Source organism: Sinocyclocheilus grahami, unplaced genomic scaffold (genome assembly GCF_001515645.1).
Source record: "Sinocyclocheilus grahami isolate Dianchi unplaced genomic scaffold, SAMN03320097.WGS_v1.1 scaffold1309.1, whole genome shotgun sequence".
NCBI lineage: Eukaryota > Metazoa > Chordata > Actinopteri > Cypriniformes > Cyprinidae > Sinocyclocheilus > Sinocyclocheilus grahami.
In genome coordinates, this window is record NW_015506488.1 from 137,690 (window position 1) to 165,601 (window position 27,912).

The following is a 27,912-nucleotide window of genomic DNA, read 5'->3' on the forward strand; positions in this document are numbered from 1 at the left end:
CCCCACCCCCCGGAATCTAATCGGATCTAAAACTTTCTTTATTTTAATTTTATTGACAAAAACACTCTAATTCCACATTCTGCCCAATGTTCTTCAAACAAATGTGCCAACTGAATGCTATGAAAACATACAGTGCTTAACAATTTATTAGACCACCTGTCATAATAGAGAAAACACAAATATTTTAGGAATCTGTCAAAAAAAAAAGTTAAATCTAAAAATGTTATTGTCATTTATTGGGCAAAGAACAAACCGAAACGACTAAATAGTATTTATTCACATAATAACAAAAATGGCCTCCTTTGCCTTTGATAACAGCTTGCGTGCTTGCTGGCATTGTTTATGTACTTTTTGACTAATTGGGTATCTGAATAAAAAAACACTATAAAGCACTTGACAATTTTTTTCTGCCTTTCTTTCATAGATAACAGCAATAATTATATTCTAGCATTAGAAATAGCCTACTACTGTTACTAAAGAGCTTACACATATTGGAGAACTAACCAATACAGAAAGCTAAAAAATGATTTTGATAATTACCAATACTGTTAGTTAAGAGCAGCAGTGGCACAAACCTTACAAAATTGGTTAAAAACCTTACATAAATTTGTTTTAATAAATTTGTTAATCACTGTAGGCTATTTAGTGAATATAGTTTAAATCTCTAGATCGAAAATTTTAATAATAAAGATAATAAAGACGAATAAAATCATAGTAATGTTCTGCATGAACACGCATTGCCTGCACTTTGATCACAGTCCGTCTCCGTCATTTCTTTATCCTGTAAAAGCGTCTGACATTTATATTACAATCACACGCTGATGTCCCTTCACAGTTCTTATTCTCATAAATTACTCGCACTGCATGTTGACTTTTAAACCTATTATGCAAAAATGGAAAGGCTCGTGTGAATTTGTGTAATTTACAGATAAGGATATGACCGTTAACTGAAAGTTTTTTGCGCTGAGGATGCACACACGTATCTGTCAAAGTGTCTGACAGGGCAAGCATTACGCTAATGCATCAGCTTGAAGCTTAAAATAAAGATTTCTCATGTTTTTGGGCAGCTTGGATCATGTACCTTTTCTACAGGAGCTCATTCTGTTTCCTCCACTATTTTTAAATGCATTTTGTCCATAGAAATGCGTTATTCAGTGCTTTAGTTTGATGCGACCGGCTGAAGTTGGACGTGCACTGTGGGCACACCCGACTAATCGATAATGAGAATCGCTGTCGATGATTTTCATTAGCGATAATAATCGATTTTATCGATTAGTTGTTGCAGCCCTACTGTGTTTATAATTTGACATATGTCATACCTAATGTACATCAACAGAATAGCATGTTCTTTCTTAAATAGGCCTGTTATTATAGGCTAGTATTTTATCTGTTGATTTGTACATACCAGAGTTTTAGAACTAGAAGATGGCTTATGTAACATAATGCCAATCCTATATAGTATGTGACCAATTTCATTCAGTCTTTATCAGTTTTTAATTAAAGGTATAGTTGCAAGACATGTAAATTCTGTCTGGCTCTCTTATCCTGAAACGTGTATGTTTTTTTTTATATAACAATTTTTTATTTTTTTTACTTTATAATAATTTTCATTAATAAATCATTAACAAACACTATATAGTGCTTAATGGAGCATTAGTTGATATATATTCAAAGAGTTAGAAACGTGTGATAATGTGCTTGTTAAAGGGATACTCCACCCCAAAATGAAAATGTAGTCATTAATCACTTACCCCCATGTTGTTCCAAACCCCTAAAAGCTTAGTTCGTCTTCGGAACACAATTTAAGATATTTTGGATGAAAACCAGGAGGATTGTGACTGTCCCATTGACTGCCAAGTAAATTACACTGTAAAGGTCCAGAAAAGTATGAAAGACATCGTCAGAATAATCCATCCAAAGTGGTTCAATCTGAATTTTATGAAGCGACGAGAATACTTTTTGTACGCGAAGAAAACTAAAATAATGACTTCATTCAACAATTCGTCTCCTCTGTGTCTCTCCACATCACCGTAGTGCCATTTTGGAGAATATCCGCTGAACGCAAGCAGCGTACACTCTTCTGTGTCAACTGCGCTGCACGGATGCGCTGTTTTCATTCATATCAAAGCGTAAATACACATAGAAAATGTAAGTCGTTATTTTTGTTTTCTTTGCGTACAAAAAGTATTCTCGTCGCTTCATAACGTTACGGTTGAACCACTGATGGCAGATGGACTATTCTGACGATGTCTTTCATACCTTTTTGAACTTTGACAGTGTAATTTACTTGGCAGTCAATGGGACAGTCACAAGCCTCCCAGTTTTCATCCAAAATATCTTAAATTGTGTTCCGAAGACGAACGAAGCTTTTACGGGTTTGGAATGAAATGAGGGGGGGGGGGGGGTTAATCAAATGTTGATTAATGACAACATTTACATTTTGGGGTGGAGTATCCCTTTATTGTTTGCTAATAAACTTATTAAACATTAGATACTGTTCAAACAAATCATTATAAAATAAAAATAAAACATGTAATTAAACTTCCAATTCCATATTATCAAGCACTTATTGAAAATCTACAAATGATTTTAACAGATGTTATAAAGTGATTAAAAGCTTTTGCTGCTATTGAGGTGTAATACGGGTAAGGTTGGGGACAGGTATGGGTAGGTTTAAGGGTTGGTTAAGTGGTCAACATTGTACAGGGGTCAATTTGATCATTATAAGGGAACACGGTTTAATCTGTTTATATTATATTATTTTGATTAATTAACAAGTTTGTTTTCCCCTGTTTATTTATGATTGAATGAATATCCTGTTTAATGATATACTGAAGAGTAGTATACTAATGTGAGTGTTGAGGCAATAAAAACTTTTTTTTTGCACCAAAATAACAATCTGTTTTGTCTTTAGCAAGCATTTAACTAAACTTAACCAGCCACCCTTTACACAAACCTTGTTACAATAGCTAAAAGTCCAATGCCCATAAAGATACTAAATGATTAGTAATAGTTTATAAAAATGTACAAATTATGAATAGTTTCAACTTTAGACTACTTTTGGCTATTGCAAAAACTTGAACAAATGATTAGCAAAGATGTGTGAATGGGGTAAATTCAGGTCTTTCGGGACACTTTTTGCCATTGAGATGACTGCTCATAAAGGTATTAATGTTTTGTTATTTATAAACATTTGCAAATGACGAATAGTTTCCACTTTAGATTGAGTACTGCAATGAACAAATAATTAATAGATTATTTGCTAAGATGTTTAAATAGAGGTCTACACAACAAACAAAGACCAACAAATGAAGATCACATGAACTGAAAGTTTACTGACATGGCCAAGTATGGTTACCCATACTAGGAATTAGTGCTCTGCGTTTAACCCATCCTAAGTGCACACACACAGCAGTGAACACTTTCGGTGTTCGGTGCCTTGCTCAAGGGCACCTCAGTCGTGGTATTGAAGGTGGGAGAGAGCGCTGTACATTCACTCCCCCCACCTACAATCCCTGCCGGTACGAGACTCGAACCCACAACCTTTGGGTTATGAGTCCGACTCTCTAACCATTAGGACTTTAACGCATTATCTCACCTAAATGTTTGATCATGCAGTGCATTTTTGTTTTTACAATGGGGCAGTTGCTGCACAATAGTTTTCACAAGGGGCAAGCCTGATTTTGTGAGCTGTATGTGTGTGTGCGCTTTGAGTGTGCAAGTGCTGAATGGTTTAAACACTGACAAGACTTCTCAAATTACATCTCACAGAAAGTTTTCAAATTACTTTGTTAGTCATTAAATAAAGAAATCTGAATTGTACAGTACCTCGCCTTCAGCATTATAATTAATTTTTTTACCCGTGCCGGACATATCGGAGCACTCCTAATGATATTCAGATTATTTATGTTATGGAAACACAATTATGTTATTCAGATTAAGCCAATGTCCATAAAAGAGAGGAACTTTGGATCATGTTAACATCTTATTCAGAATCATGTTTATTTCAGAATCATGTTCACATCTGTGTAACAGTGTAAAAAATATGTATTTTTTCTCTGCAGACTTGCAAGGTTGACTGCAGCTGTTATGCTTTGTAAAGATATCGCTGTCTATCTGTTCTCTACATATGTGCCTACCCCATTTGTGGTAAGAACATGTGAAAGATTTTTATTTTTTTATGCGTTTAAATTACAGTAGTAATTTACGACGACCTCTCCCCCTCCGCCGCCTCCGGTCTTCGAGATCTCCACCCGGAACCGCTTCGCTCCCCTCCGCGAGACGGAACGCGACGCTGTGATCATCAGAGACTCCATCGTCCGGCACGTCCGTGCTACGTTAGCTGAAGGTAAAGTGCACACTCACTGTTTCCCTGGTGCTCGTGTTCTCGATGTTCCTGCGCAGATACCCGCGATCCTGAAGGGTGACGAGAGCCCCGGAGCGGTCGTGCTTCACGCGGGGGCTAACGACACCAAGCTGCGGCAGACGGAGACGCTGAAGAGGGACTTCAGGAGCCTGATCGAGACGGTGAAAAAGACACCTGCGACGACGATCATCGTGTCAGGACCGCTTCCCACGTATCGACGAGGACACGAAAAGTTCAGTAGGCTTTTTGCTTTAAATGAATGGTTATTGTCATGGTGTAAAGAACAGAAACTGCTCTTTGTTAACAACTGGAATCTTTTCTGGGAGCGTCCTAGGCTGTTTCGCGCTGATGGTCTGCACCCCAGCAGAGTCGGGGCGGAGCTCATGTCGGACAACATCTCCAGGACATCTCCAGGACGCTTGCTTTGTCACAATCTGTATTGTTAAAAGCGCTATATAAATAAAGGTGACTTGACTTGACTTGACTAGTATGTAGAAAAACTAAAATACCTTTCTCAAGTTGTTGTTATTTGGGAAAGATATTTAGGAGCAAATATAATGAACAAACTGGAACTCCAATCCTGTGAATTGTATTTCCATCATTTTGTCCTCCAGCCATATGCTGTGATGAAGTATGAAGCTGCAGCTGGAGTCATGATCACTGCGTCTCATAACAGAAAAGAGGACAATGGATACAAGGTGAGCATCTGCTAATCCTATTTTAATATGAATTTATGAAATTGTCTAAAGTTTTCAGTTGTCAAGGCCATTCTCCTTCGTTACAATAAGAAAATACACTTGGGCTAAAAAGACAATAAAATATAACACCCCAAATGAAAATTCTGTCATAAGTTGTTCCAGACCTGTATGACCTTCTTTCTTCTGTGGGACACAAAAGAACATATTTTGAAGAATGATGGTAAGCAAACAGTTTGTTGCCATTGACTTTCATTGTGTGGACATAAAAATCACCGAGACGTTTCTCAAAATATCTTATTTGTGTTCTGCAGAAGAAAGAAAGCCATACAGGGTTGGAACGACATGAGGGTGAGTAAATGATGACACAATTAGGTGGACTATTTTGTAGATTTATTTTCTACATAAATTCCTCATTAAAAGTTTTCTAACACCCCATTCACAGCGTTAACGCTTGACAGAGAGCGTTTCTGAAGCTTGGTGCTGACGCGACTGTCATAGGGACAACAGCCAATCACATTAGTCTTCTGGTGTTGCATGAACGCTATTGGCTAGTGTCTGCGCTAGGATATTTGCATAAGGCGATCTGATTGGCTGACGCCTGCGTTGGCGCTTAAAGTTTTCAACTTCTGCCTGAAGCAATGGACCCAACGCGAAGCGACGGACCCACAATTCATTTCAAACCCAGAGTTGGCTAAACTGAAACTTACCTGGCCAGCCAGCTAAATGGGCTTTATAGTGTATCACAATTTCCACTACTAATTACATATTGAGTGATACTAAGTATTAAGCAGCAAAAACTGATTTTAAGAAATGTTTATTGAGCAGCAAATCAGCATATTAGAATTCATTCTGATGGATCTTGTGACACTGAAGACTGGAGTAATGATGCTGAAAATTCAGATTTGCCGTCACAGGAATGACATTTGAAAAGATATTAACATAGAAAACAGTTTTTTATTTTTAATATTTTTATTGTAAAAATATTTAACAATAACGTTTTACTGTATTTTTGATCAAATAAATGCAGCCTTTGAACAGTAATACAGAATTTCCAGCTCCTGTTGCAAAACTTAATGTTATGAAATATTTATTTCTGACAAAAAAAAAAGTTTCGTTTTTTTCATTTGAAGTCAAAATGTAAAATGATCACGATTAAAATATGATTCATTGTGTAGCCCTATCTGAACCGAACCAGCACTGAGCTGACTTCAGCTAAATAATAATGAATTGTCTTCATAGTTGAGTTTATGTTCCTGTTCATCACTTTGAAGCTGCTAATATGTTATGGAGATGAAACAGTCTGTTTCAGAATGTGAATTGTAACACAGTGCAAATATATGTATTTTTATTGTTGCTGCCAGGGGCTGTAGTTTAATATCATTGATATTTCAAAGGAAAAACCATAACATAAGCATGCTAAAGTATGTCTTGTATATACCTCAGAACAGTGAGTCTAAGGGCTGGAAAACAATACACGATTTTTGCCCCGATTTTCCGCTGATTTAAAGTCTAGAGAAGTTGACGCTAGTTGCTGAAAGTCAGAGCCAGTCTGCAGATTTGAGTTGATAGATTTCATAGAAAATCACATAGTGCATGATGGTCACAGACTCTTGATTTTTTTTTTTTAGCTTCAGACTTTGTATCCATCCAGTCGGAGGATATCAAAGATGTTTTATATTTTCAGCAGATTTTTGAACACATTGTTTTCATGCATGTCATAGAAACAAGGTGTGAGTTTGTTGTGATCTGAACAACTTTAAAGTCTGGTAGTCAGTCGTTTAGTATGACGGCCAGTTTTACTTCTGTGACTATCACAAGTCGGTAAGTGTACGATCCCCAGTGTTTTCAAATCTGTTCAGATTTTAAAAGTCGTGTAGTGTATTCCAGCCTTAAGATGTTCAATTTATCAGATTCAGCTTTGTGGATTTTCTGTAGGTTTACTGGCACAATGGTGCACAGATCTCCTCTCCACATGATAAGGAGATCTTGCATTGCATTGAGGAGAATACTGAACCCTGGCCCGAGTCCTGGAATGAGCACCTAGTTGAAAGCAGCCTGTTACGGAGAGACCCTCTGGAGGACGTCTGCCGCTGGTACATGGAAGAGCTAAACACTATCTGCTTCCACAGGTGCAGTCTCTCACCTGTACTAAGAGCGAGTACTGGTAGTTTTTTAAATTTTTTTATAATGTACACTACTAAAAATAAAGGTGCTAGGACGAAACAATGACAAATAATTTTTGTTTTCCCAAGAAAACTCTCAGTGAAGTATTCTTAAAAGAAGCATTTTGGTGTCATAAAAAGCATTATATGACATTGAGTGTGTAGTGTCTTTTTATATTCTAGAGCAGGGGTGGCGAACTCCGGTCCTGGAGAGCCGCAGCCCTGCAGAGTACAGCTCCAACCCTAATTAAAATCTACCTGCCTGTAGCTTTCTAGTAACCCTTCAGACCTTGATTAGCATGTTCAGGTGTGTTTGATTAGGGTTGAAGCAAAACTCTGCAGGGCTGCGGCTCTCCAGGACCGACGTTCGCCACCCCTGTTCTAGAGCAATGGTTCTCAATTCCAGTCCTGTGGTGCCACTGCTCTGCACATTTTGTATGTCTTCCTTATTTAACGCACCTGATTCAGATCATCAGCTCGTTAGGAGGGTGATCCATGAACTTAACCGAGGGTGTCAGATAAGAGAGACATACAAAATGTGCAGAGCAGTGGTACCCCAGGACTGGAATTGAGAACCACTGTTCTAGAGAACCTTTTGTCTATTACAAAGAACCTTTGTATTACCAAAAAAAAAAGCTTATATATCAGGCTTTTAAAAATAATTTCTATTAGAGGTGCCCTTGTATCATTTGTCCCCCTCAATATGATATACTTCTTTTTAAATATTTCACAATATCAAAATTGCATTAGGTGATACCAATACCAGTGAAATTTCACAATTATATTTGATCACAATTGCATTTCACCATTGACTTATTTAAAAACTTAAATATTAATACATTTCATTTAATGCTTTTAAATTGAACTATTCTTAATTAACTATCCATTGCTAAACATTGAAGTAATTTTTCAAGGAAACAAATTAAGAGTACTTTTGTTTTTTTCTTGTCAATATGCTAGACAAAACAAATTATAATACTTACTTGGCATTGGCATCCTATGTTATTTGGTTTACTTTTAGTACTAATGCAAACATTTGACACATTTTTTTTTATATATATATAAAAGAAACAATGATCTATAACAGGGTTCCTCAAATCTTGCCCTGGAGGTCCAATGCGCTGCAGAGTTTAGCTCCAACCCTGATCAAACTCAGCTACCTGTGATTTTCTAATGATCCTGAAGACATTGATTAGCATGCTCAGGTGTGTTTGATTAGGGTTAGAGCTCAACTCTGCAGGAAAGTGGATCTCGTGGGCCAGATTTGAGGATCCCTGATCTATAATGATCGATAAACAATCATCTTAAAGGGATAGTTCACCCAAAAATTTAAATTAACCCCTGATTTACTCAAGCTTCTCTTTCAACCAATCCCAGGTGTATATAACTTTTTTTTTTTTCAGACGAATACAATCAGAGTTATATTTAAAAATGTCCTGGCTCTTCCAAGCTTTATAATATGAAGTGAATGGGTGGTAATATTCAATAGTCCAATAAACTGCATCCATCCATCATAAAAAGTGCTCCACGCGGCTCCGAGAGGTTAATATAGGCCCCCTGAAGCAAATCGATGCATCATGGTAAGAAAAATGTCTATATTTAAAGATGAAGTCTGTAACTTTTTTTTGGTTAAAAATGATGTGAAATCAATATTTGAGCAAGTACATAACCAGCCAGTGTTCGAAACTATCGCCTTATTTTAGCCCTATTCACAACGGTCAGCTTATAATACTGTTTTCTAAATTGAGTGGTACGGGTAGGTTTTCGCAGGAAACTCGAGCATAGCACTGCGTCATTACGTCACATCTGTAAACATAAAGAAGTTGTACCGGCTACTAGGCTATCGCATGTGAGGATCATGCAGGTGGCCGATCTTTTATAGCCTTTTCTCACAGCAGCCAGAATAATTCAATGTATAATTTTGATGGCGGATTGTAATCCAGAAAGAATTGTGTGTTTATGAAACACATGTGAAAGAAATTAAATTATATTCCAGTTTTAAATGTGCTTCTGATTACAGATAGCCTGGGATTACACAAGATTTGTATTTTAAAGAAAACCAGTTCGAAGGGAGCATAATTTGCTTTTTGGGTTAAAATAATTTCTTAATATGAAATTCGAGTGGTATGACGATTAGAAATTAGACTGTACAGAAATTGAAATCTACTCGCTTATATGCACTATACTCATACTCACGCAGTGCTGATGTTGTTAACATTAACAATTTGAGAATAAAGTATAACAATAATAATAATTTGCACGGTTTGATGTGATATGAGCTAATTTAGATTAAATCACCATTGGTAGCACGATTTATTGTAATGCTTTTTTCCTCAGTTGGTCAGAACAAATGTGGCAGACTTGTTACTTGTTCAGATGACAATATCCAGTGAAAATGCTTATTTGAGACATATATTCCAAGACGCAGGCTAGAATCTGTGAGTGCAAAGTACAATATCCATACCGGCGCGGTGACTGACTGCCACACATACTCCTCAAAACATTAGATTCATCCACGCTGGAGCCATGCCGGTGCACAACCCACGCAAGGAAGATAATTCCGCACACAGCTGCAATTGCAGGTTTTCAAACAGAGATGCCGACAAAGAGACAACTTACGGGCTGTAGCTTTAAAATTTTTTAAACCATAATCTCTAGCTTCCACTAACTCTCATACACTCATTTACAAGAGAGTGGCGTTCCAGTAGGACGTTGGCGTAGTGTAAGCTCCGGTGAGAAGTGACAAATGCAGAAGCGCAGAGGAGAGAGCAAAACAAAACACTGGTCACAAATTAGAAGTGCAAAACAAGGATTTGTAAAGAAGAATTTTGGAGGATTTCGATATAAGCCAAGAGGAGACTGGTTTTCTTTTGTTAACAAAGGAAACTTTGCTTCCTTTGCTACTGTAAACAAACCTTGGTTCTTGCGAGACTAGCATATTCTCACTGGACCTTATGCCTTGAGGGTGAGTAAATCATGATGGGGTAATTTTCATTTTTGGGTGAACTATCCTTTGTCATTTTCTGTTTGCCTTGAGAATTAAGTATTTGTTTTAACATATAGGGGGTTATTTGATTTTTGATCACTTTTTTTAAAATGCATTACTTCACAAATTTAGAAGTTTTAGCACAAATCAATAAGTTTTTTATTTATTTATTTTAAATGTTTTTCTTATTTCATTGCAGAGAGCTTAACGCAAAGTCTCCCCTGAAGTCTGTGCACTAATTTCCATGGTGTTGGTCACAACTATGTCCAGAGAGCTTTTCAGCAGTTTGGCTTTCCACCTCCCATCCCTGTTCCAGAACAGAAAGATCCAGATCCAGATTTTTTCACTGTCAGTTGTCCTAACCCAGAGGAAGGAGAATCAGTCTTGGTAATATTATCAGTCTCGAAAGATTTATATATAAAGATAAAATAAGATATAATATATACTCTATGGACAAAGGTATGGGACACACCTCTTAATTATTAAATTCAGGTGTTTCAATTATACCCATTCCCATAGGTATATAGAATCAAGCACCTAGCCATGCAGTCTGTGTACACAAGCAAAAACAAATGGGTTGTTCTGGGGCCCGTTTCAATAAGGAGGTTCAGCCAACTGAAACTTGAACACTGAGTTGACTAACCCTGAGATGGGTGTTGTCGGGTTCAGAACAGCTGAATTGAGTTAGAGACAACCTACTCAGAGTCGAGTTTAGCGTGTGCACCATGACTATGAAAAGCCATGATCAATGGAGCTTCGAAATTATGATTCACCATGGCAACAGCTAGGGGTGGGCAATATGACCAAAATCTTATTTCACGGTATGATACATTTTATTTCACGATAACAATATCTTGATATAGCAATTTTATTTGTTAATACAAATAAGAAAAAGAAGCAAATTACAAACACAATAACACAAATTTATATAAAATAAACTTTTAATTTATTCAGCTATGGTAGGCTACAGTAGGTTTATTCAACATGTAGAAGGAAATTTTACATAAATTGAATGAAGAGTATAAATAAAACACTGCATAGTCTTCACTGTATGAATCAAACATGAACTGATTCTTATTCCACTGTGTGAATCAAACATGAACTGATTCTTATTAAAGATCCAAAAGTGATTCAGTAAAGTGCAGTGAGTGATTAACATTAATGACAGACAGCAGCAGGTAAATTAGACTGCTGTCCCTTTAAGACCAACTGCACGGATCCAATATACTGATATACTTAGTTGGTTATGTGTTAAATAAATGTAAATAAAGTATCTGTGTTTATGTGATTACTCCACACGACGGGCATTTTGACAATGTTTAGCTGCTTTTTATTTTATTTTTATTTTGCCTGTGGGATACCATGACAGTTGTGCATATTTGACCATTCAAGCACGAAAGAGATCTGTTTTTGCGATCACATGCTGTCTGAGAGAGGGGCTTTCAGTGCATGAGCTTAGGCTGTGTGTCAGTCAGCGCGAGCAGCGGATTGAGTTAGTTTTCACTGCTTATTACGCTTAATAGCTTTATTAAACATCATGCAAGTCCCAAATTGGAGATCGCATGCTGTCTGAGAGAGGTGCTTTCTCTGTGGGTTTGTCAGTCAGCGCGAGCACCGCATTGAGTACTTTTTCACTGCTTATTGCACTTAATAGCTATCAAGTGCGTCCCACTCTTTATTTTCTCATTCATGCATGTTTCCTTGTCACTCCAAGGTGAATATAACTTTTAAGTAGTACTATGTTATACATATATATTTGCATACTGCAGAATACACGATATAGCAAAATCTGTAACGATAGACAATTTATTCCGCGGTAATGATATATACCGTCATACCGCCCAGCCCTAGCAACAGCAGCCGACAAAAAGACGTCTGCATACTTCCAAGTGAATATGTAACTATAATTCTTAATCACTGTTATAATATCAAAGGTAAAAACTGGTAGAAAAGTAAGTTATTGAACTAGTTCCTCAAATCTTGCCCTGGAGGTCCAATGCGCTGCAGAGTTTAGCTCCAACCCTGATCAAACTCAGCTACCTGTGATTTTCTAATGATCCTGAAGACATTGATTAGCATGCTCAGGTGTGTTTGATTAGGGTTAGAGCTCAACTCTGCAGGAAAGTGGATCTCGTGGGCCAGATTTGAGGATCCCTGATCTATAATGATCGATAAACAATCATCTTAAAGGGATAGTTCACCCAAAAATTTAAATTAACCCCTGATTTACTCAAGCTTCTCTTTCAACCAATCCCAGGTGTATATAACTTTTTTTTTTTTCAGACGAATACAATCAGAGTTATATTTAAAAATGTCCTGGCTCTTCCAAGCTTTATAATATGAAGTGAATGGGTGGTAATATTCAATAGTCCAATAAACTGCATCCATCCATCATAAAAAGTGCTCCACGCGGCTCCGAGAGGTTAATATAGGCCCCCTGAAGCAAATCGATGCATCATGGTAAGAAAAATGTCTATATTTAAAGATGAAGTCTGTAACTTTTTTTTGGTTAAAAATGATGTGAAATCAATATTTGAGCAAGTACATAACCAGCCAGTGTTCGAAACTATCGCCTTATTTTAGCCCTATTCACAACGGTCAGCTTATAATACTGTTTTCTAAATTGAGTGGTACGGGTAGGTTTTCGCAGGAAACTCGAGCATAGCACTGCGTCATTACGTCACATCTGTAAACATAAAGAAGTTGTACCGGCTACTAGGCTATCGCATGTGAGGATCATGCAGGTGGCCGATCTTTTATAGCCTTTTCTCACAGCAGCCAGAATAATTCAATGTATAATTTTGATGGCGGATTGTAATCCAGAAAGAATTGTGTGTTTATGAAACACATGTGAAAGAAATTAAATTATATTCCAGTTTTAAATGTGCTTCTGATTACAGATAGCCTGGGATTACACAAGATTTGTATTTTAAAGAAAACCAGTTCGAAGGGAGCATAATTTGCTTTTTGGGTTAAAATAATTTCTTAATATGAAATTCGAGTGGTATGACGATTAGAAATTAGACTGTACAGAAATTGAAATCTACTCGCTTATATGCACTATACTCATACTCACGCAGTGCTGATGTTGTTAACATTAACAATTTGAGAATAAAGTATAACAATAATAATAATTTGCACGGTTTGATGTGATATGAGCTAATTTAGATTAAATCACCATTGGTAGCACGATTTATTGTAATGCTTTTTTCCTCAGTTGGTCAGAACAAATGTGGCAGACTTGTTACTTGTTCAGATGACAATATCCAGTGAAAATGCTTATTTGAGACATATATTCCAAGACGCAGGCTAGAATCTGTGAGTGCAAAGTACAATATCCATACCGGCGCGGTGACTGACTGCCACACATACTCCTCAAAACATTAGATTCATCCACGCTGGAGCCATGCCGGTGCACAACCCACGCAAGGAAGATAATTCCGCACACAGCTGCAATTGCAGGTTTTCAAACAGAGATGCCGACAAAGAGACAACTTACGGGCTGTAGCTTTAAAATTTTTTAAACCATAATCTCTAGCTTCCACTAACTCTCATACACTCATTTACAAGAGAGTGGCGTTCCAGTAGGACGTTGGCGTAGTGTAAGCTCCGGTGAGAAGTGACAAATGCAGAAGCGCAGAGGAGAGAGCAAAACAAAACACTGGTCACAAATTAGAAGTGCAAAACAAGGATTTGTAAAGAAGAATTTTGGAGGATTTCGATATAAGCCAAGAGGAGACTGGTTTTCTTTTGTTAACAAAGGAAACTTTGCTTCCTTTGCTACTGTAAACAAACCTTGGTTCTTGCGAGACTAGCATATTCTCACTGGACCTTATGCCTTGAGGGTGAGTAAATCATGATGGGGTAATTTTCATTTTTGGGTGAACTATCCTTTGTCATTTTCTGTTTGCCTTGAGAATTAAGTATTTGTTTTAACATATAGGGGGTTATTTGATTTTTGATCACTTTTTTTAAAATGCATTACTTCACAAATTTAGAAGTTTTAGCACAAATCAATAAGTTTTTTATTTATTTATTTTAAATGTTTTTCTTATTTCATTGCAGAGAGCTTAACGCAAAGTCTCCCCTGAAGTCTGTGCACTAATTTCCATGGTGTTGGTCACAACTATGTCCAGAGAGCTTTTCAGCAGTTTGGCTTTCCACCTCCCATCCCTGTTCCAGAACAGAAAGATCCAGATCCAGATTTTTTCACTGTCAGTTGTCCTAACCCAGAGGAAGGAGAATCAGTCTTGGTAATATTATCAGTCTCGAAAGATTTATATATAAAGATAAAATAAGATATAATATATACTCTATGGACAAAGGTATGGGACACACCTCTTAATTATTAAATTCAGGTGTTTCAATTATACCCATTCCCATAGGTATATAGAATCAAGCACCTAGCCATGCAGTCTGTGTACACAAGCAAAAACAAATGGGTTGTTCTGGGGCCCGTTTCAATAAGGAGGTTCAGCCAACTGAAACTTGAACACTGAGTTGACTAACCCTGAGATGGGTGTTGTCGGGTTCAGAACAGCTGAATTGAGTTAGAGACAACCTACTCAGAGTCGAGTTTAGCGTGTGCACCATGACTATGAAAAGCCATGATCAATGGAGCTTCGAAATTATGATTCACCATGGCAACAGCTAGGGGTGGGCAATATGACCAAAATCTTATTTCACGGTATGATACATTTTATTTCACGATAACAATATCTTGATATAGCAATTTTATTTGTTAATACAAATAAGAAAAAGAAGCAAATTACAAACACAATAACACAAATTTATATAAAATAAACTTTTAATTTATTCAGCTATGGTAGGCTACAGTAGGTTTATTCAACATGTAGAAGGAAATTTTACATAAATTGAATGAAGAGTATAAATAAAACACTGCATAGTCTTCACTGTATGAATCAAACATGAACTGATTCTTATTCCACTGTGTGAATCAAACATGAACTGATTCTTATTAAAGATCCAAAAGTGATTCAGTAAAGTGCAGTGAGTGATTAACATTAATGACAGACAGCAGCAGGTAAATTAGACTGCTGTCCCTTTAAGACCAACTGCACGGATCCAATATACTGATATACTTAGTTGGTTATGTGTTAAATAAATGTAAATAAAGTATCTGTGTTTATGTGATTACTCCACACGACGGGCATTTTGACAATGTTTAGCTGCTTTTTATTTTATTTTTATTTTGCCTGTGGGATACCATGACAGTTGTGCATATTTGACCATTCAAGCACGAAAGAGATCTGTTTTTGCGATCACATGCTGTCTGAGAGAGGGGCTTTCAGTGCATGAGCTTAGGCTGTGTGTCAGTCAGCGCGAGCAGCGGATTGAGTTAGTTTTCACTGCTTATTACGCTTAATAGCTTTATTAAACATCATGCAAGTCCCAAATTGGAGATCGCATGCTGTCTGAGAGAGGTGCTTTCTCTGTGGGTTTGTCAGTCAGCGCGAGCACCGCATTGAGTACTTTTTCACTGCTTATTGCACTTAATAGCTATCAAGTGCGTCCCACTCTTTATTTTCTCATTCATGCATGTTTCCTTGTCACTCCAAGGTGAATATAACTTTTAAGTAGTACTATGTTATACATATATATTTGCATACTGCAGAATACACGATATAGCAAAATCTGTAACGATAGACAATTTATTCCGCGGTAATGATATATACCGTCATACCGCCCAGCCCTAGCAACAGCAGCCGACAAAAAGACGTCTGCATACTTCCAAGTGAATATGTAACTATAATTCTTAATCACTGTTATAATATCAAAGGTAAAAACTGGTAGAAAAGTAAGTTATTGAACTAATATTAATTTTCATGGTATCCCACAGGCAAAAAAAACTAAAACAAAAAGCAGCTAACCATTCAATCAGGTAAAGCTTTAAGCATAAAAGGTTCATGAGTGTAGGCTACATGACTTAACAAACATTTTACTTATTAAATAAATATCACTCCGTGTCTATTTCAGTGCGCTGCAGCTTTTTCAACGTAGTCTAATGCTGTTTTCACATAATTAAATGTTCTCTAATCCAAACTGTTGCATTTCTTAATTAGAGTAATGAAATTAACATTTGACTTCTACTCAGCCAACAAAATAATGAAGAACGGATGAAGAAGATGGCCACAATACCAAGTATTGGAAGAATATTACAAATCCAACAGGAGAAAGAATAATTGATGCTTTTGTATTAAAGTAATAAATAAAGATGACCAAATAAATTTAACAGCTGTGGTGGTGGTTAAGGCATATATCTCGAACTACCCTTCCATCTGGCATCCTTCCATTCCATAAAGTAATCAGCTTCATTTTTGATGGGTTTGTGCTTGGAAAACTACACAAAAGTTCTCATAAAGAGCGTCAGAGCGAGTCACACTTTCCTCATCGCTCTGCTTACAGTGGCCTTACTAATGTGCTCTGCATCCCTGATGTTATATGTAAAACTACCATTTAAAAATGGTTCTGCTCAAATAAATATGCATGCAGATATGGCAAAAAATCTAAATAATCATATCCCGATGTAAATGTAACTCCCTACAAATTAATGTAGTATCCTCATCTAAAGGATTCCGTATAAGAGGACATGCCATTTTTTTGTCACTTTCAGAGTGTCTGCATGATGAAAATATGTGCAATGAATGAATGTACCAGCACTGCAAAAAAATATTTTCTTAGTATTTTTGTCTTTTTGTTTCCAGTCAAAATACTTAGGAAAAGCGTTTTTGCAGCATGAATGAATGAATGATGTATTTAAACATTGCTTACGTTTTAAAAAAGGGGAGACCGAATAAACTTTGGGTTTAACGAAGAAAACCTGCTCCCGACCAGGTTAGGTTCACAGAGTAAGTTACCATGGTAACTGACTCTGAGTATAAGTTACCTCTCTTTCAGAAACGGACTTGACTTAACTTGCTTTCTCGGGTTTGACAATCCTTCCATTCTGAAACGGAAAACCCAGAGTTTCCCTCATTTCAGGGTTAACATACTCAGAGTTTTCACTTAACCTCCTTTCTGAAATGGGCCTCTGAAGAGCTTAGTGAATTCAAGCATGGTACTGTGAGAGGATGACACCTTTGCAGTAAGGCAGTTTGTGAAACAGTAACTCGGGCATGAATCGGAAGACTATGTAAAATCACAGAGCGGGGTCACTGAGTATTTTAAGCACTCTGCGCCTCAGCACTCATAGTCCAAACGTTCACTGGTGTTAATATCAGTACAAAAACTGTGCTGCAGAAGATTCATTAAATGGGTTTCTGTTTACCCCAGCCTTTTTACCCCTTTGCGGCCGGGGTAAAAAGTAACCAGTCCACTAAAGTCCCATTGCAGGTGCATTTATTGTGCAATCGGTGACAAAGGTCCCCAGTATCAAGTTAGACATATTACAAAAACGAAACAATCAAAATCTTAAAAAGTCAGTTCACTGCCATTGTGAATCGAACAAGAGCACAAGCATGCCAACCTTGCCGCCAGAGCACATCTCTTGCGGCATTTTACATTCTAAACCCCGCCCTCGGGAGCGTACCACTCTATGGGTAAGCCCAGGCACAATTACCATATAAAACCTTTAGCCATACAAACACATACTACATACAAAACCCGAATATCAATACAGTTTTAAACCCACAAGACATAAGCATGAAAGACCACCCAGAAATACATTTGTTTCACTGCAACTGTATGGACCCTTATACTGACCTCAAGAAAACATGGACCGGTCTATTCAGGTGACACGAATACCAGGTCTAAATACCTCAAGGTTTATACAGCACAGATTTGGCAACTGATGTTTCACTGCTAGTAAGTATATCTGTTAATCTGTATAAACTATCAAATAAATGTTTTAACATCATGAATAATCTTATGGTTTTTTGTACAATGAGTATTGGTATAAACAGAACTTATACATGCTGGTCACGTTATGTTAACTGGCTAAATCACACAACACATTGAACATGTACAGACTTCCCCATGAACATAATACGCACATTAATTCAACACACACCAAACACATCCTACACCGCTTCGTCTGAGTCAAACATTACAGATGTCAATGCCGGCAAACAGACCGTGTAATGCTACCTGCTCTGTGTGTGTGTGTGTGTGTGTGTGTATGTTATGAGGGTACATGCCCATAGTTCATAAATGGTCATGGGTTAGCTCCCTGACAGTTTCCATGGCCGAGAAGCTGCATTCAAGCCTCGCATCACCAAATATAATGTCAAGCATCAAATGGAGTGGTGTGAAGCATGCCATCAATGAACTCTGGAGCAGTGGAAACTTGTACTTTAGCGGGACAAATCACGCTTCTTTGTTTGGCAGTCTGATGTGCAAGTCTGAGCTTGGCGGATGCCAAGAGAATGTTACCTGCCTGAACCCACTGTAAAGTTTGGTGGAGGAGGGATAATGGTATGGGCCTGTCTTCAGGGGTTGGGCTCGGCCCGTTTCAGTGATGGGAAATCTTAATGCTTCAGCACACCACAACATTTTGGACAATGCAATGCTTTGTGGGAACAGTTTGGGGAAGGCCCTTTGCTTCTCCAGCATGACTGTGCCCCAGTGGACAAAGCAAGGTCCATGAAGACATGGTTGGATAAGTTTGGTGTGGAAAAGCTTGACTGACCTGCTCAGAGGCCTTACCTCAACTGCATCAAACACCTTTAGGATGAACTGCAATGAAGATTGCGAGCCAGGCCTTTTTGTCCAACATGAGTACCTGGCCTTTAAAAATGATCTACTGGATGAATGGCAAAAAATCCAACAGAAACACTCTAAAATCTTGTGTAAAGCCTTACCAGAAGAGTGGAAGCTGTTATAGCTGCAAACAGGGGAGCATATATATTTAGACCCCCTTGGTTATGGCACGACATTGGAAAAAAAGTAATACTGTACTAAGTCATTATGCAGACATGACTTGATTTTTGGCATCATTGTGCACTTGATTGCACAGACACAATTTGAAGAGAACTGAACTGAGCTTGATGATGACTGAATCAACGATGAACTGACTATAAAGGGATAGTTCACCCAAAAATGAAAATTCTGTCATTAAAGGGGTGGTTGATCAGCTTTTTTCAACAGCTTGATTGTATTTATGGGGTGCAGTGTAACATGTATTCCTGCTTTGTTAAAAAAAAAGAACCTTACTTTTACATTTGTTCCCATTATTCTACATCGCTGTTTCCATTCTTGTCAAAACGGTCTGTTGAGTTCCTGGTTCTATGAAGCCCCTCCCTCAGAAATACGCAATAGTCTCTGATTGGTTAGCAGGCTCAGTGTGGAGGCCTAGTGCACGATGTCCGGAAACATCACGCCCCCTTTCCATTACGGGTAGTTGCGTGTTCCCGGGGGCGCGGTTTATGTACACATCAGGGTTAGGTGATGTCACAAACTGAGGAAGTAGCTCGTTGTAATCCCTACCAGATGTTTTTTGTAGTCCTTAAACAGTGATTTCTTTAAAATAAAAATATCTGTCTTTGCATTGAACACTGAGTGTCATAACTTTGTAGATGTTGTTTATGCTCTAACAGCAACATTACACACTAACTAAAGTTCATGTTAAATCATAATCAACCAGCCCTTTAATTACTCACCCTCATGTCGTTCCGAACCCGTAAGACGTTCGTTCATTTTCGGAAAACATTGAAGATATTTTTGGTGAAAGACAAGAGCTTTCTAAGCCTGCATAGACAGCAAGGGGACTACCACATTCAAGGCACAGAAACATAGTAAGGGCATTGTTAACATAGTCCACGTGACATCAGTGGTTCAACCGTAATTTTATGAAGCTACCAGAATACTTTTTGTGAACAAAGCAAACAAAAATAATGACTTTAGTCAACAATTCTTCTCTTCTACTCTTCTCTTCTGTCACTGTCCGCCGCCATTCACGAGAGTACCATGATGTATGTGTGTAATGCTGCTGAAGTAGAACACGCATGCTCTTGTTTACAAGCAGAGGAATGCACACGCATGTGTCGTGGTACTATCATGAATGCCAGCAGACAGTGACAGGGAAGAGAAGAATTTTCTTAAATTGTGTTCCGAAGATGAATGAAGGTCTCACGGGTTTGGAACGACATGAGGGTGAGTAATTAATGACATGATTTTCATTTTTGGGTGAACTATCCCTTTAACTGGAAAATTGACTGTTTGCTATTGTCCTCTTGGATTATTGACACACTATTTTCCTGTTTAACTCTGTAAAGCTGCTTTGACACTATATGTATTGTATAAAGCACTATATAAATAAAGGTTACTTGACATGACATGACCATTGACTTGTGTTGCATTGACTTTGTATAGGAGCTGTCCCTTCATTTGGCTGAGAGGGAAGAGGCCCATATTGTTGTGGCAACAGACCCTGATGCTGACCGCTTGGCAGTTGCAGAGCGGAATGGCAAGTAGGTTTTCTTATGCTCATTAAAACCCTCAGCAGTAAAATGCAGCAGTATCAATTCTCCTGAAGAGTACTTCTGAACTCTTGAATCAAGTTGTGTCCTATGGTTTTTTTTATGGGCAGTTTTGTTTGGAAAGTGTTCACGGGAAATGAGTTGGCTGCATTGCTTGGCTGGTGGATGTTGTTTAACTGGAAGGAAGCACATCCTGACCCAGCAGATACTGAGATAGTATACATGCTGGCCACCACTGTTTCTTCCAAAATACTTAATGCCTTTGCACGCATAGAAGGCTTTCATTTTGAGGTTAGTTCAAGTCTCAATTTGAAGTTATTACTAAGATTCAAAATGCCTTGAGTGCTTTGTTATTCTTGCATATAGACTATGATCTAAATGTAGATTTTTGTTTGCTAAACAAAATACAAGGCCACTTAGTTTAAGTTCTTACTGAAATTTGGTATTTTTACTTTGCTCCCGTTCATCCTAGGAAACATTGCCTGGTTTCAAATGGATTGGAAAAAGAATCCACGAATTAACAAAAACAGGAAAGGAAGTCATTTTTTCCTTTGAAGAATCCATTGGTAAGTACATTTAACTGCAGACAAACAAGTTCAAGCAATGCTGTTGACTGCCCTGTTTATTCTGTAAATTAGTGGGATATTTTGTATAATTCACTCAAAAATGTTGTCATCATCAATCTGTTTTACTTTCCTCTTTGGAACACAAAAGTAGAATCTTGATTGATTGATTTTTCATAATCCGATATATTTTCCTGTGTCACCTTGAAATACGTCACACAATTTTTTTGAAGTGTATAAGGGGTTGTATTTTCATCAACTTGAGAGTAAAAGCATATGTAGAGGAATGATAACGTTATGTGTCATCCTTTATTTTGATGCCAGGGTTTTTGTGTGGAAACATGGTTCTTGATAAGGATGGAGTCAGTAAAGCAACTGTTGTGGCTGAGATGGCTGCTTATCTGCACACCAAAAATCTTTCCTTGAACCAACAGTTAATCAACATTTATGAAATGTGAGTATCTCTTCTGCTACTCTTTTTATTTTTTATTTTTCTTTCTTAAGTACCTAATAATGATCAACCTAATAATTATCACTGTTGTACCCCAGCTATGGCTATCACGTTTCCAGAACATCCTATGTCCTCTGCAGTGACCCTTTAACTATTCATAGAATATTTAGCCGCCTGCACAATTTTGGAGGTCCGGGTGATTACCCAGAATTATGTGGTGACTACTGCATCACACACATCAGAGATGTGACCACTGGTTATGACAGCAGTCAGCCTGATAAAAAATGTGTATGTCAAAGCAGTTATTTTATGTTTCTTGATTTTAAGTCAAAGAAGTGTGTACAGCATTTGGCAAAAGAGAATTTTAGCTATAATGAGCACATGAGACAGAAATCCTTTCTTCTGTTCTATTGTGAATGTGTGAATTGTAAATACTATTTTTCCACCAGAGATAATCGATGAGTCTGTTTACATTTTGTTTTTGCATAGTTTTCAGGTGATGAGTTCTTTCTGATTGTGGTCAAACATGTATTGCATGTTCATAGGAATTTATGAACAACTGCAACATAAAAATAATGCCACTACATCTAGACCTCTTGTTCATATACAGGTGCATCTCATCAAATTAGAATGTCATTTCAGTAATTCAACTCAAATTGTGAAACTCGTGTATTAAATAAATTGTGGAAACTTAACACTGGACTTCAAGCAACTTGGGCTATGAGCTTCTCCACCCTTCCTCCAGACTCTAGGACCTTGGTTTCCAAATGAAATACAAAACTTGCTCTCATCTGAAAAGAGGACTTTGGACCACTGGGCAACAGTCCAGTTCTTCTTCACCTTAGCCCAGGTAAGACGCCTCTGACGTTGTCTGTGGTTCAGGAGTGGCTTAACAAGAGGAATACGACAACTGTAGCCAAATTCCTTGACACGTCTGTGTGTGGTGGCTCTTGATGCCTTGACCCCAGCCTGAGATAGTGAATTGGTGGGTTTTTGTTAAATGTGAGCCAAAATCATCACAATTAAAAGAACCAAAGATTTAAACTACTTCAGTCTGTGTGCATTGAATTTATATTCAACGTATTTTCCCGCTCTTGCAGAGTATAATTTGAACATTATTTCTATAACAAGAATATGACACATTTGACAAATAATTGATTGGAAGAAACGTTTCAAGCAAGAAGAGTCAAACACACACATACTTAACATGAATATCAACCCTTAAGCTATTCAATAGTTATTAAAAATACATACACAATGAGTGATTAGAACATTATAGACAAATGTGTGGGTGACATGCATGCTATGATGTGCAATGGACTGATATTCGTTTATAAGTCCTTTTAAGATGATTTTAGATGCATCTACATATGTAAAAGACTGTGAACGTGACGATGTGCTTTGTGAGGAACAAAAAGGTCAAAAGGTCTAGAAGGAGCCTGGTCTTTGTCCTGGGTGGGGGAAACCAGTCCGAGGAAGTATGTAGCTCATGATTTCTTTCTACCATGGATTTACATGTGATGGTCAGGCTGTGCATCTCTTTGCCTTCAATCTTGGTTACTTGCCCCAAAATTGGCAATCTCCTTCCTGAGTCGGGATTATCAATTGCCTTGTCCAAATACCCACACTTGCAGTCTTTGCACTTGACCACTTGACAACTTATATGACGTATTTCCTGTATTTGGCCAAAGTGTTCAAGTGAGAATGAAGACCACAAGTGTGTGTCAAACTTTTCATTACCTGATGGGACACACATATATAGCGTTGTAAAAAGGCAAGTGTTTACATAGCTTAATTTTAATTTAAATTTAAAAATGTAAAATCAACTTCTAAACGTCTGTTCAATAGTCTCTATAACATGATATAATTTTAATTCCCTTTCATGGGAACTTCGAACTGCGTCCCCTAGGGGTCGCTATGGGGAACGCCTCGTCGTGACCCGTGTCTGAAGCATACATTGAAAAACACCAACTCGTTGGCCAGCGACAGCCATGCCTCCCAGGGGCGACTCCCATAGCAATATGGTAGAGTTGGTACTTAGTGCTCGCCATGGTTCTGGCTTGCACTCCCCTCAGCATGGTGGCGTGGGTATACCGTTCCCCATAGCTACCCCTAGAGTACGCAGTTCGAAGTTCCCATGAAAGGGAACGTCTCAGGTTACTTATGTAACCATGGTTCCCTGAGTAGGGAACGAGACACTGCGTCCTCTAGGTTTCTTACCATGCTGCGGACGTAAGCTTCAGACGAAGAAGTGAATGATGTGTAGCTCCCGGCGCCTATTTATACTATAGACGCACCGGTAGTGACGTCATGGCTGTCGCCGGCCAACGAGTTGGTGTTTTTCAATGTATGCTTCAGACACGGGTCACGACGAGGCGTTCCCCATAGCGACCCCTAGAAGATGCAGTGTCTCGTTCCCTCCTCAGAGAACCATGGTTACATAAGTAACCTGAGACGTTTGTGGTGCTTTTAATTAAGTGATAAAAAGCAGTTGCAAATGTTGTACAAAATAAATATCACCACTACTCATCTTTGCACCAATATAACGAGTACAGACATTGTCATTGAAATTATAGCAGAGAAGTTTAACTTTCACATTGTATATACATTGCTGCTTTAGATGAAAACGATTTGTGGTATTCGTAAAATAGTGTGCCTCCGTAAGACATGGCGTGATCCGACATGATAGCTAGATAAGTATCTAGTTCCTTTCTCCTGTCTGAATACACTTCACAGATAATGTCTTTGAACACACCGAAAGCAACGTTAAATTTGTCCATTGTTAAACTTTTAGTAAGTCTTGGGTCATTATCTTTGAGAATGACTGATATAGCCCCACAATCCACAATCTTTCTTTTGTTAGTTTCTGTGCATAACAGTATTTTAATATTTTAAGTTGATGTTGTTACCTGACAGGATTTGAGCACACAGTTGGGGAGAAATGGCAACTGCTTGGGGGAAAAAAGGCACTCCTGTAGAAGTGCAGGTAACTTGGATCCAAGAGATCTTCTAGGAAGATTAGCAGCCAAGTCGGGAGTAGGGGCACGGTCTGATGTCGAGCTGGAAGTCTGCCCGTCAAACGTCACCCGAGGTGCGGAAGATGAGCGTTGTGATTCCAGCGCTTGGATCCTGTTATCCATGTCAGATAGGGTTCCTATGGGAGAAGGTACTGCATTGGTAGATGGGCGCTGCGGGTCTTGATAGACTTCTTGTAAAAAGTTCAAGAGCTGATCATGGTTCAGATTCAGAGGAGCATGTACATTGAGGGAGTACGAGGTGGACAAAATACTTTCTTTTGACCATTCGTTAATGGGGAAAGGATTCCTCGCTGATATCCTAGAGCTGCATCTCACTAGCTGGGTTGCATCGAGGTCTTCGGTGTAACGATCCTGAATCTCATCCGGAGAATCCTCGGATAGGATTTGTCCTAGGATATCCGAAGTGTCCATCATCAGGAAGCAGCAGGTAAGATGAAATAGAAATAACATATACAAAATTTTCATGCTGTATTTAGCTGTATCGCAATGCTTGCGAGCAGTTTGAGCATATTTTCTGAGCAATAATGCCACATAAATATATCCGGACTAATAGGAGGATGATAGTGGTTGGAGCGATTTGTCAGCTGACAACATCAGCCAACCTCAGCACTATGCCGACGTGGCCTGAATGAATAATGCTGCACTCGATTCATGTCACTCACACCAGATCGACTTTTGGAATATATTTATTTTTCACAAACAACATATAAATATGAAATCATATTTTTAACAATTTTATGAATAAAAGTGGAAAATAAAAAAATAAATAAAACTTGAGTTATATCATCCTAAATTTCCTAGCTGTCAGCAGAGGGTGCTTCAGCACACTCAGCACCCCTAGTTCTCGCGCTATGGGGGGGGGGCATGCACGTATTTACTTATCTAAATGGGGACATTGCATAGACTTTTATAGGTTTTATATACAGATAGTTATACATTTTATAACCTAACCAACACCCTAAAACTAGCCATCATAGAACATTTTCTGCATTTTCACATTTAAAAAAAATTGAGAGATTTTGGGCGATTTTGTCAGATTTTGCTCACTTTTGTTTACAAATTTGTCCTCAAAATATAGTTAAGTAGGCACACACACACCCCAACCGACAGCAACACGGAAGGTAAATGGATCTTTTAGAAAATGTTCTTCAAAGTGGATAAATTTGAAAACGCAGTTTTCGCATCCTAGTGAAGACTGTGAAATCGGAGGTGTTTGAAAACGATTACGCATGTTTAGGGGGGTTTCACAATGGCAGGTTACTTCAAAATGGGGAACAGTTCACTTGAAAAATGGTTAATATAAAAGCTGTCATTTGGACTCGTGTGTGCACACCAGGATACCGATCCCGAGTCTACCTGAAGGAGATGGTCTAAGTTCGATTGCAGTGAGCACTCCGTCCTCTGCATATGAGGAGGTAGAGAGAGTAGAGAGCTTTAAATTTCTTGGACAGCACATCTCAGCTGACCTCACCTGGTCAAAACACATCTCTCAGCAAGTGGGCCCACCAGAGACTCTACTTTCTCAGGAAGTTAAAACACACCAACCTTCCTCAAAATCTGCTGACCAACTTCTATCGGTCAGCCATAGAGAGCCTCCTAACCTAGTGCTGCACTGTGTGGTTCTCCAGCTGCACAGAGGAGAACAGAAAGGACCTGCAGGGGGTAGTGGGAGCACCTGAGCACATCTGAGTCATTGGCACATCACTACACAAACTCACTGACATTTACACTGACCGACTGCAGAAGGCGGCCAACTGGATTTTAAAAGACACCAGTCACCCTGGACGTCATATGTTCTCCTACTTGAGTAAGAAGTGCAATAATCTCTGGCCCACTATATTATCCCATTGCACTATTTAACTTTGCACTACCTCATTTGTTTACCACACTGTGTTTATATTTGTATTTAATCTTATTGTTGTTTTGTATTTATGCCTTGGTCATTTGTATTTATGTCTTCACTTGACTATATTGCTAATTTGTTTGTATATGCTTATAGTTTGTATATATTTTTCTAATATATGTCTGTTTTTATCTTCCACATTTGTTTATACTGCTTATTCTGAAGAGCTGCTAAATGGTTTTACATTGTTCCTTAAACAATGACAAAAAAGAATATATTCTATTCTATTCTATTCTATTTTCCTTCTTTGCTATTGGTGTAATGTTTAATACATGCATTTGTACAAAAAATGATATCTTTACTTGAATAAAAAATACATAAATAAAACACAACTGTTTTCGACATTGACAATAAAAATAAAAATTTCCTTAGGAGCAAATCATCATATTAGAATGATTTCTGAAGGACCACACTGAAGAATGGAGTAACGATGCTGAACATTCAGACTGCCAACACAGGAATAAATCATATTTTAACATATATTCAGAATAGAAAACAGTTATTTTATATTAGTTATATTAAAAATTGCAGCTTTCTAAAACTTTTGAATGGTATTACATTTACTATGCTTAGTATTTTCCTCTCACTGTAGTGGGTCTTTACATGTAAGAAGTTATAGCTACTTTTATAATTTAGGACATAAACCATTAGTATTACTATAGCCTATTCGTGGGGTTTTGACATCAAGCAGTTTGAAAATCCACTGATGTGGACAGTGCGTTCTGTCTCTTTCCCACACACAACAAGCCATTTGTGACAATGTGTAATGTCACAAGTGACATTATCAATAAAATAGTTTCGGGAAAACCACTCATAAGCGATGCCTTCTCTTCAATAACCAGAGGTGTAATGAGTACCTAAAAGCTTAACTTGAGTAAAAGTACAGATACCTTACAGTAAAAAGTACTCCACTACACGTTACAAGTCACCAATTCCAAAACAACTTGAGTAAAAGTCTTAGAGTATCTGATTTTAACAGTACTTAAGTATTTTACTTATACTAAATATAGGATCAAAGATGCACTAGTCAAAGAGACATGCCATTGATAAACTAATGTTGTGGAGAAGCTGTGGAAAACAGGCAGAGGCAAGGATCTATGTGCAGGTATTTCATGGAAAAACTACAACAAACAATAAGGCAAAAACCAAAGGGAACAAAGAACAGAATGACTGGCAAACAGACAACCATTCCATTCAACAACTCACAAGGAACTAAAGAAAAACTAGGGCTATATATATATACACTCAACAAGCTTAACAAGATAAGACACACCTGGGGAGACTAATCAAGGGGAACCAATGAACAAAC

At 37.9% G+C, this 27,912-nt stretch overlaps 1 protein-coding gene across 1 annotated transcript in view; it reads left to right on the forward strand.

Moving 5' to 3' along the window:
* Positions 1-22,117, forward strand: part of LOC107569072 (glucose 1,6-bisphosphate synthase-like) — a 31,226-nt gene extending 9,109 nt beyond the window's left edge. Inside the window, exons 4-14 of the mRNA XM_016255072.1 lie at positions 4,065-4,149; positions 4,981-5,064; positions 7,000-7,193; positions 10,412-10,450; positions 14,315-14,465; positions 20,542-20,639; positions 20,759-20,939; positions 21,121-21,214; positions 21,536-21,665; positions 21,761-21,950; positions 22,112-22,117. Coding sequence (XP_016110558.1) covers positions 4,065-4,149; positions 4,981-5,064; positions 7,000-7,193; positions 10,412-10,450; positions 14,315-14,465; positions 20,542-20,639; positions 20,759-20,939; positions 21,121-21,214; positions 21,536-21,665; positions 21,761-21,950; positions 22,112-22,117 — 1,252 coding nt within the window. The remainder of the gene's footprint in view (positions 1-4,064; positions 4,150-4,980; positions 5,065-6,999; positions 7,194-10,411; positions 10,451-14,314; positions 14,466-20,541; positions 20,640-20,758; positions 20,940-21,120; positions 21,215-21,535; positions 21,666-21,760; positions 21,951-22,111) is intronic.
* The last annotated feature ends 5,795 nt before the right edge of the window (positions 22,118-27,912 follow it).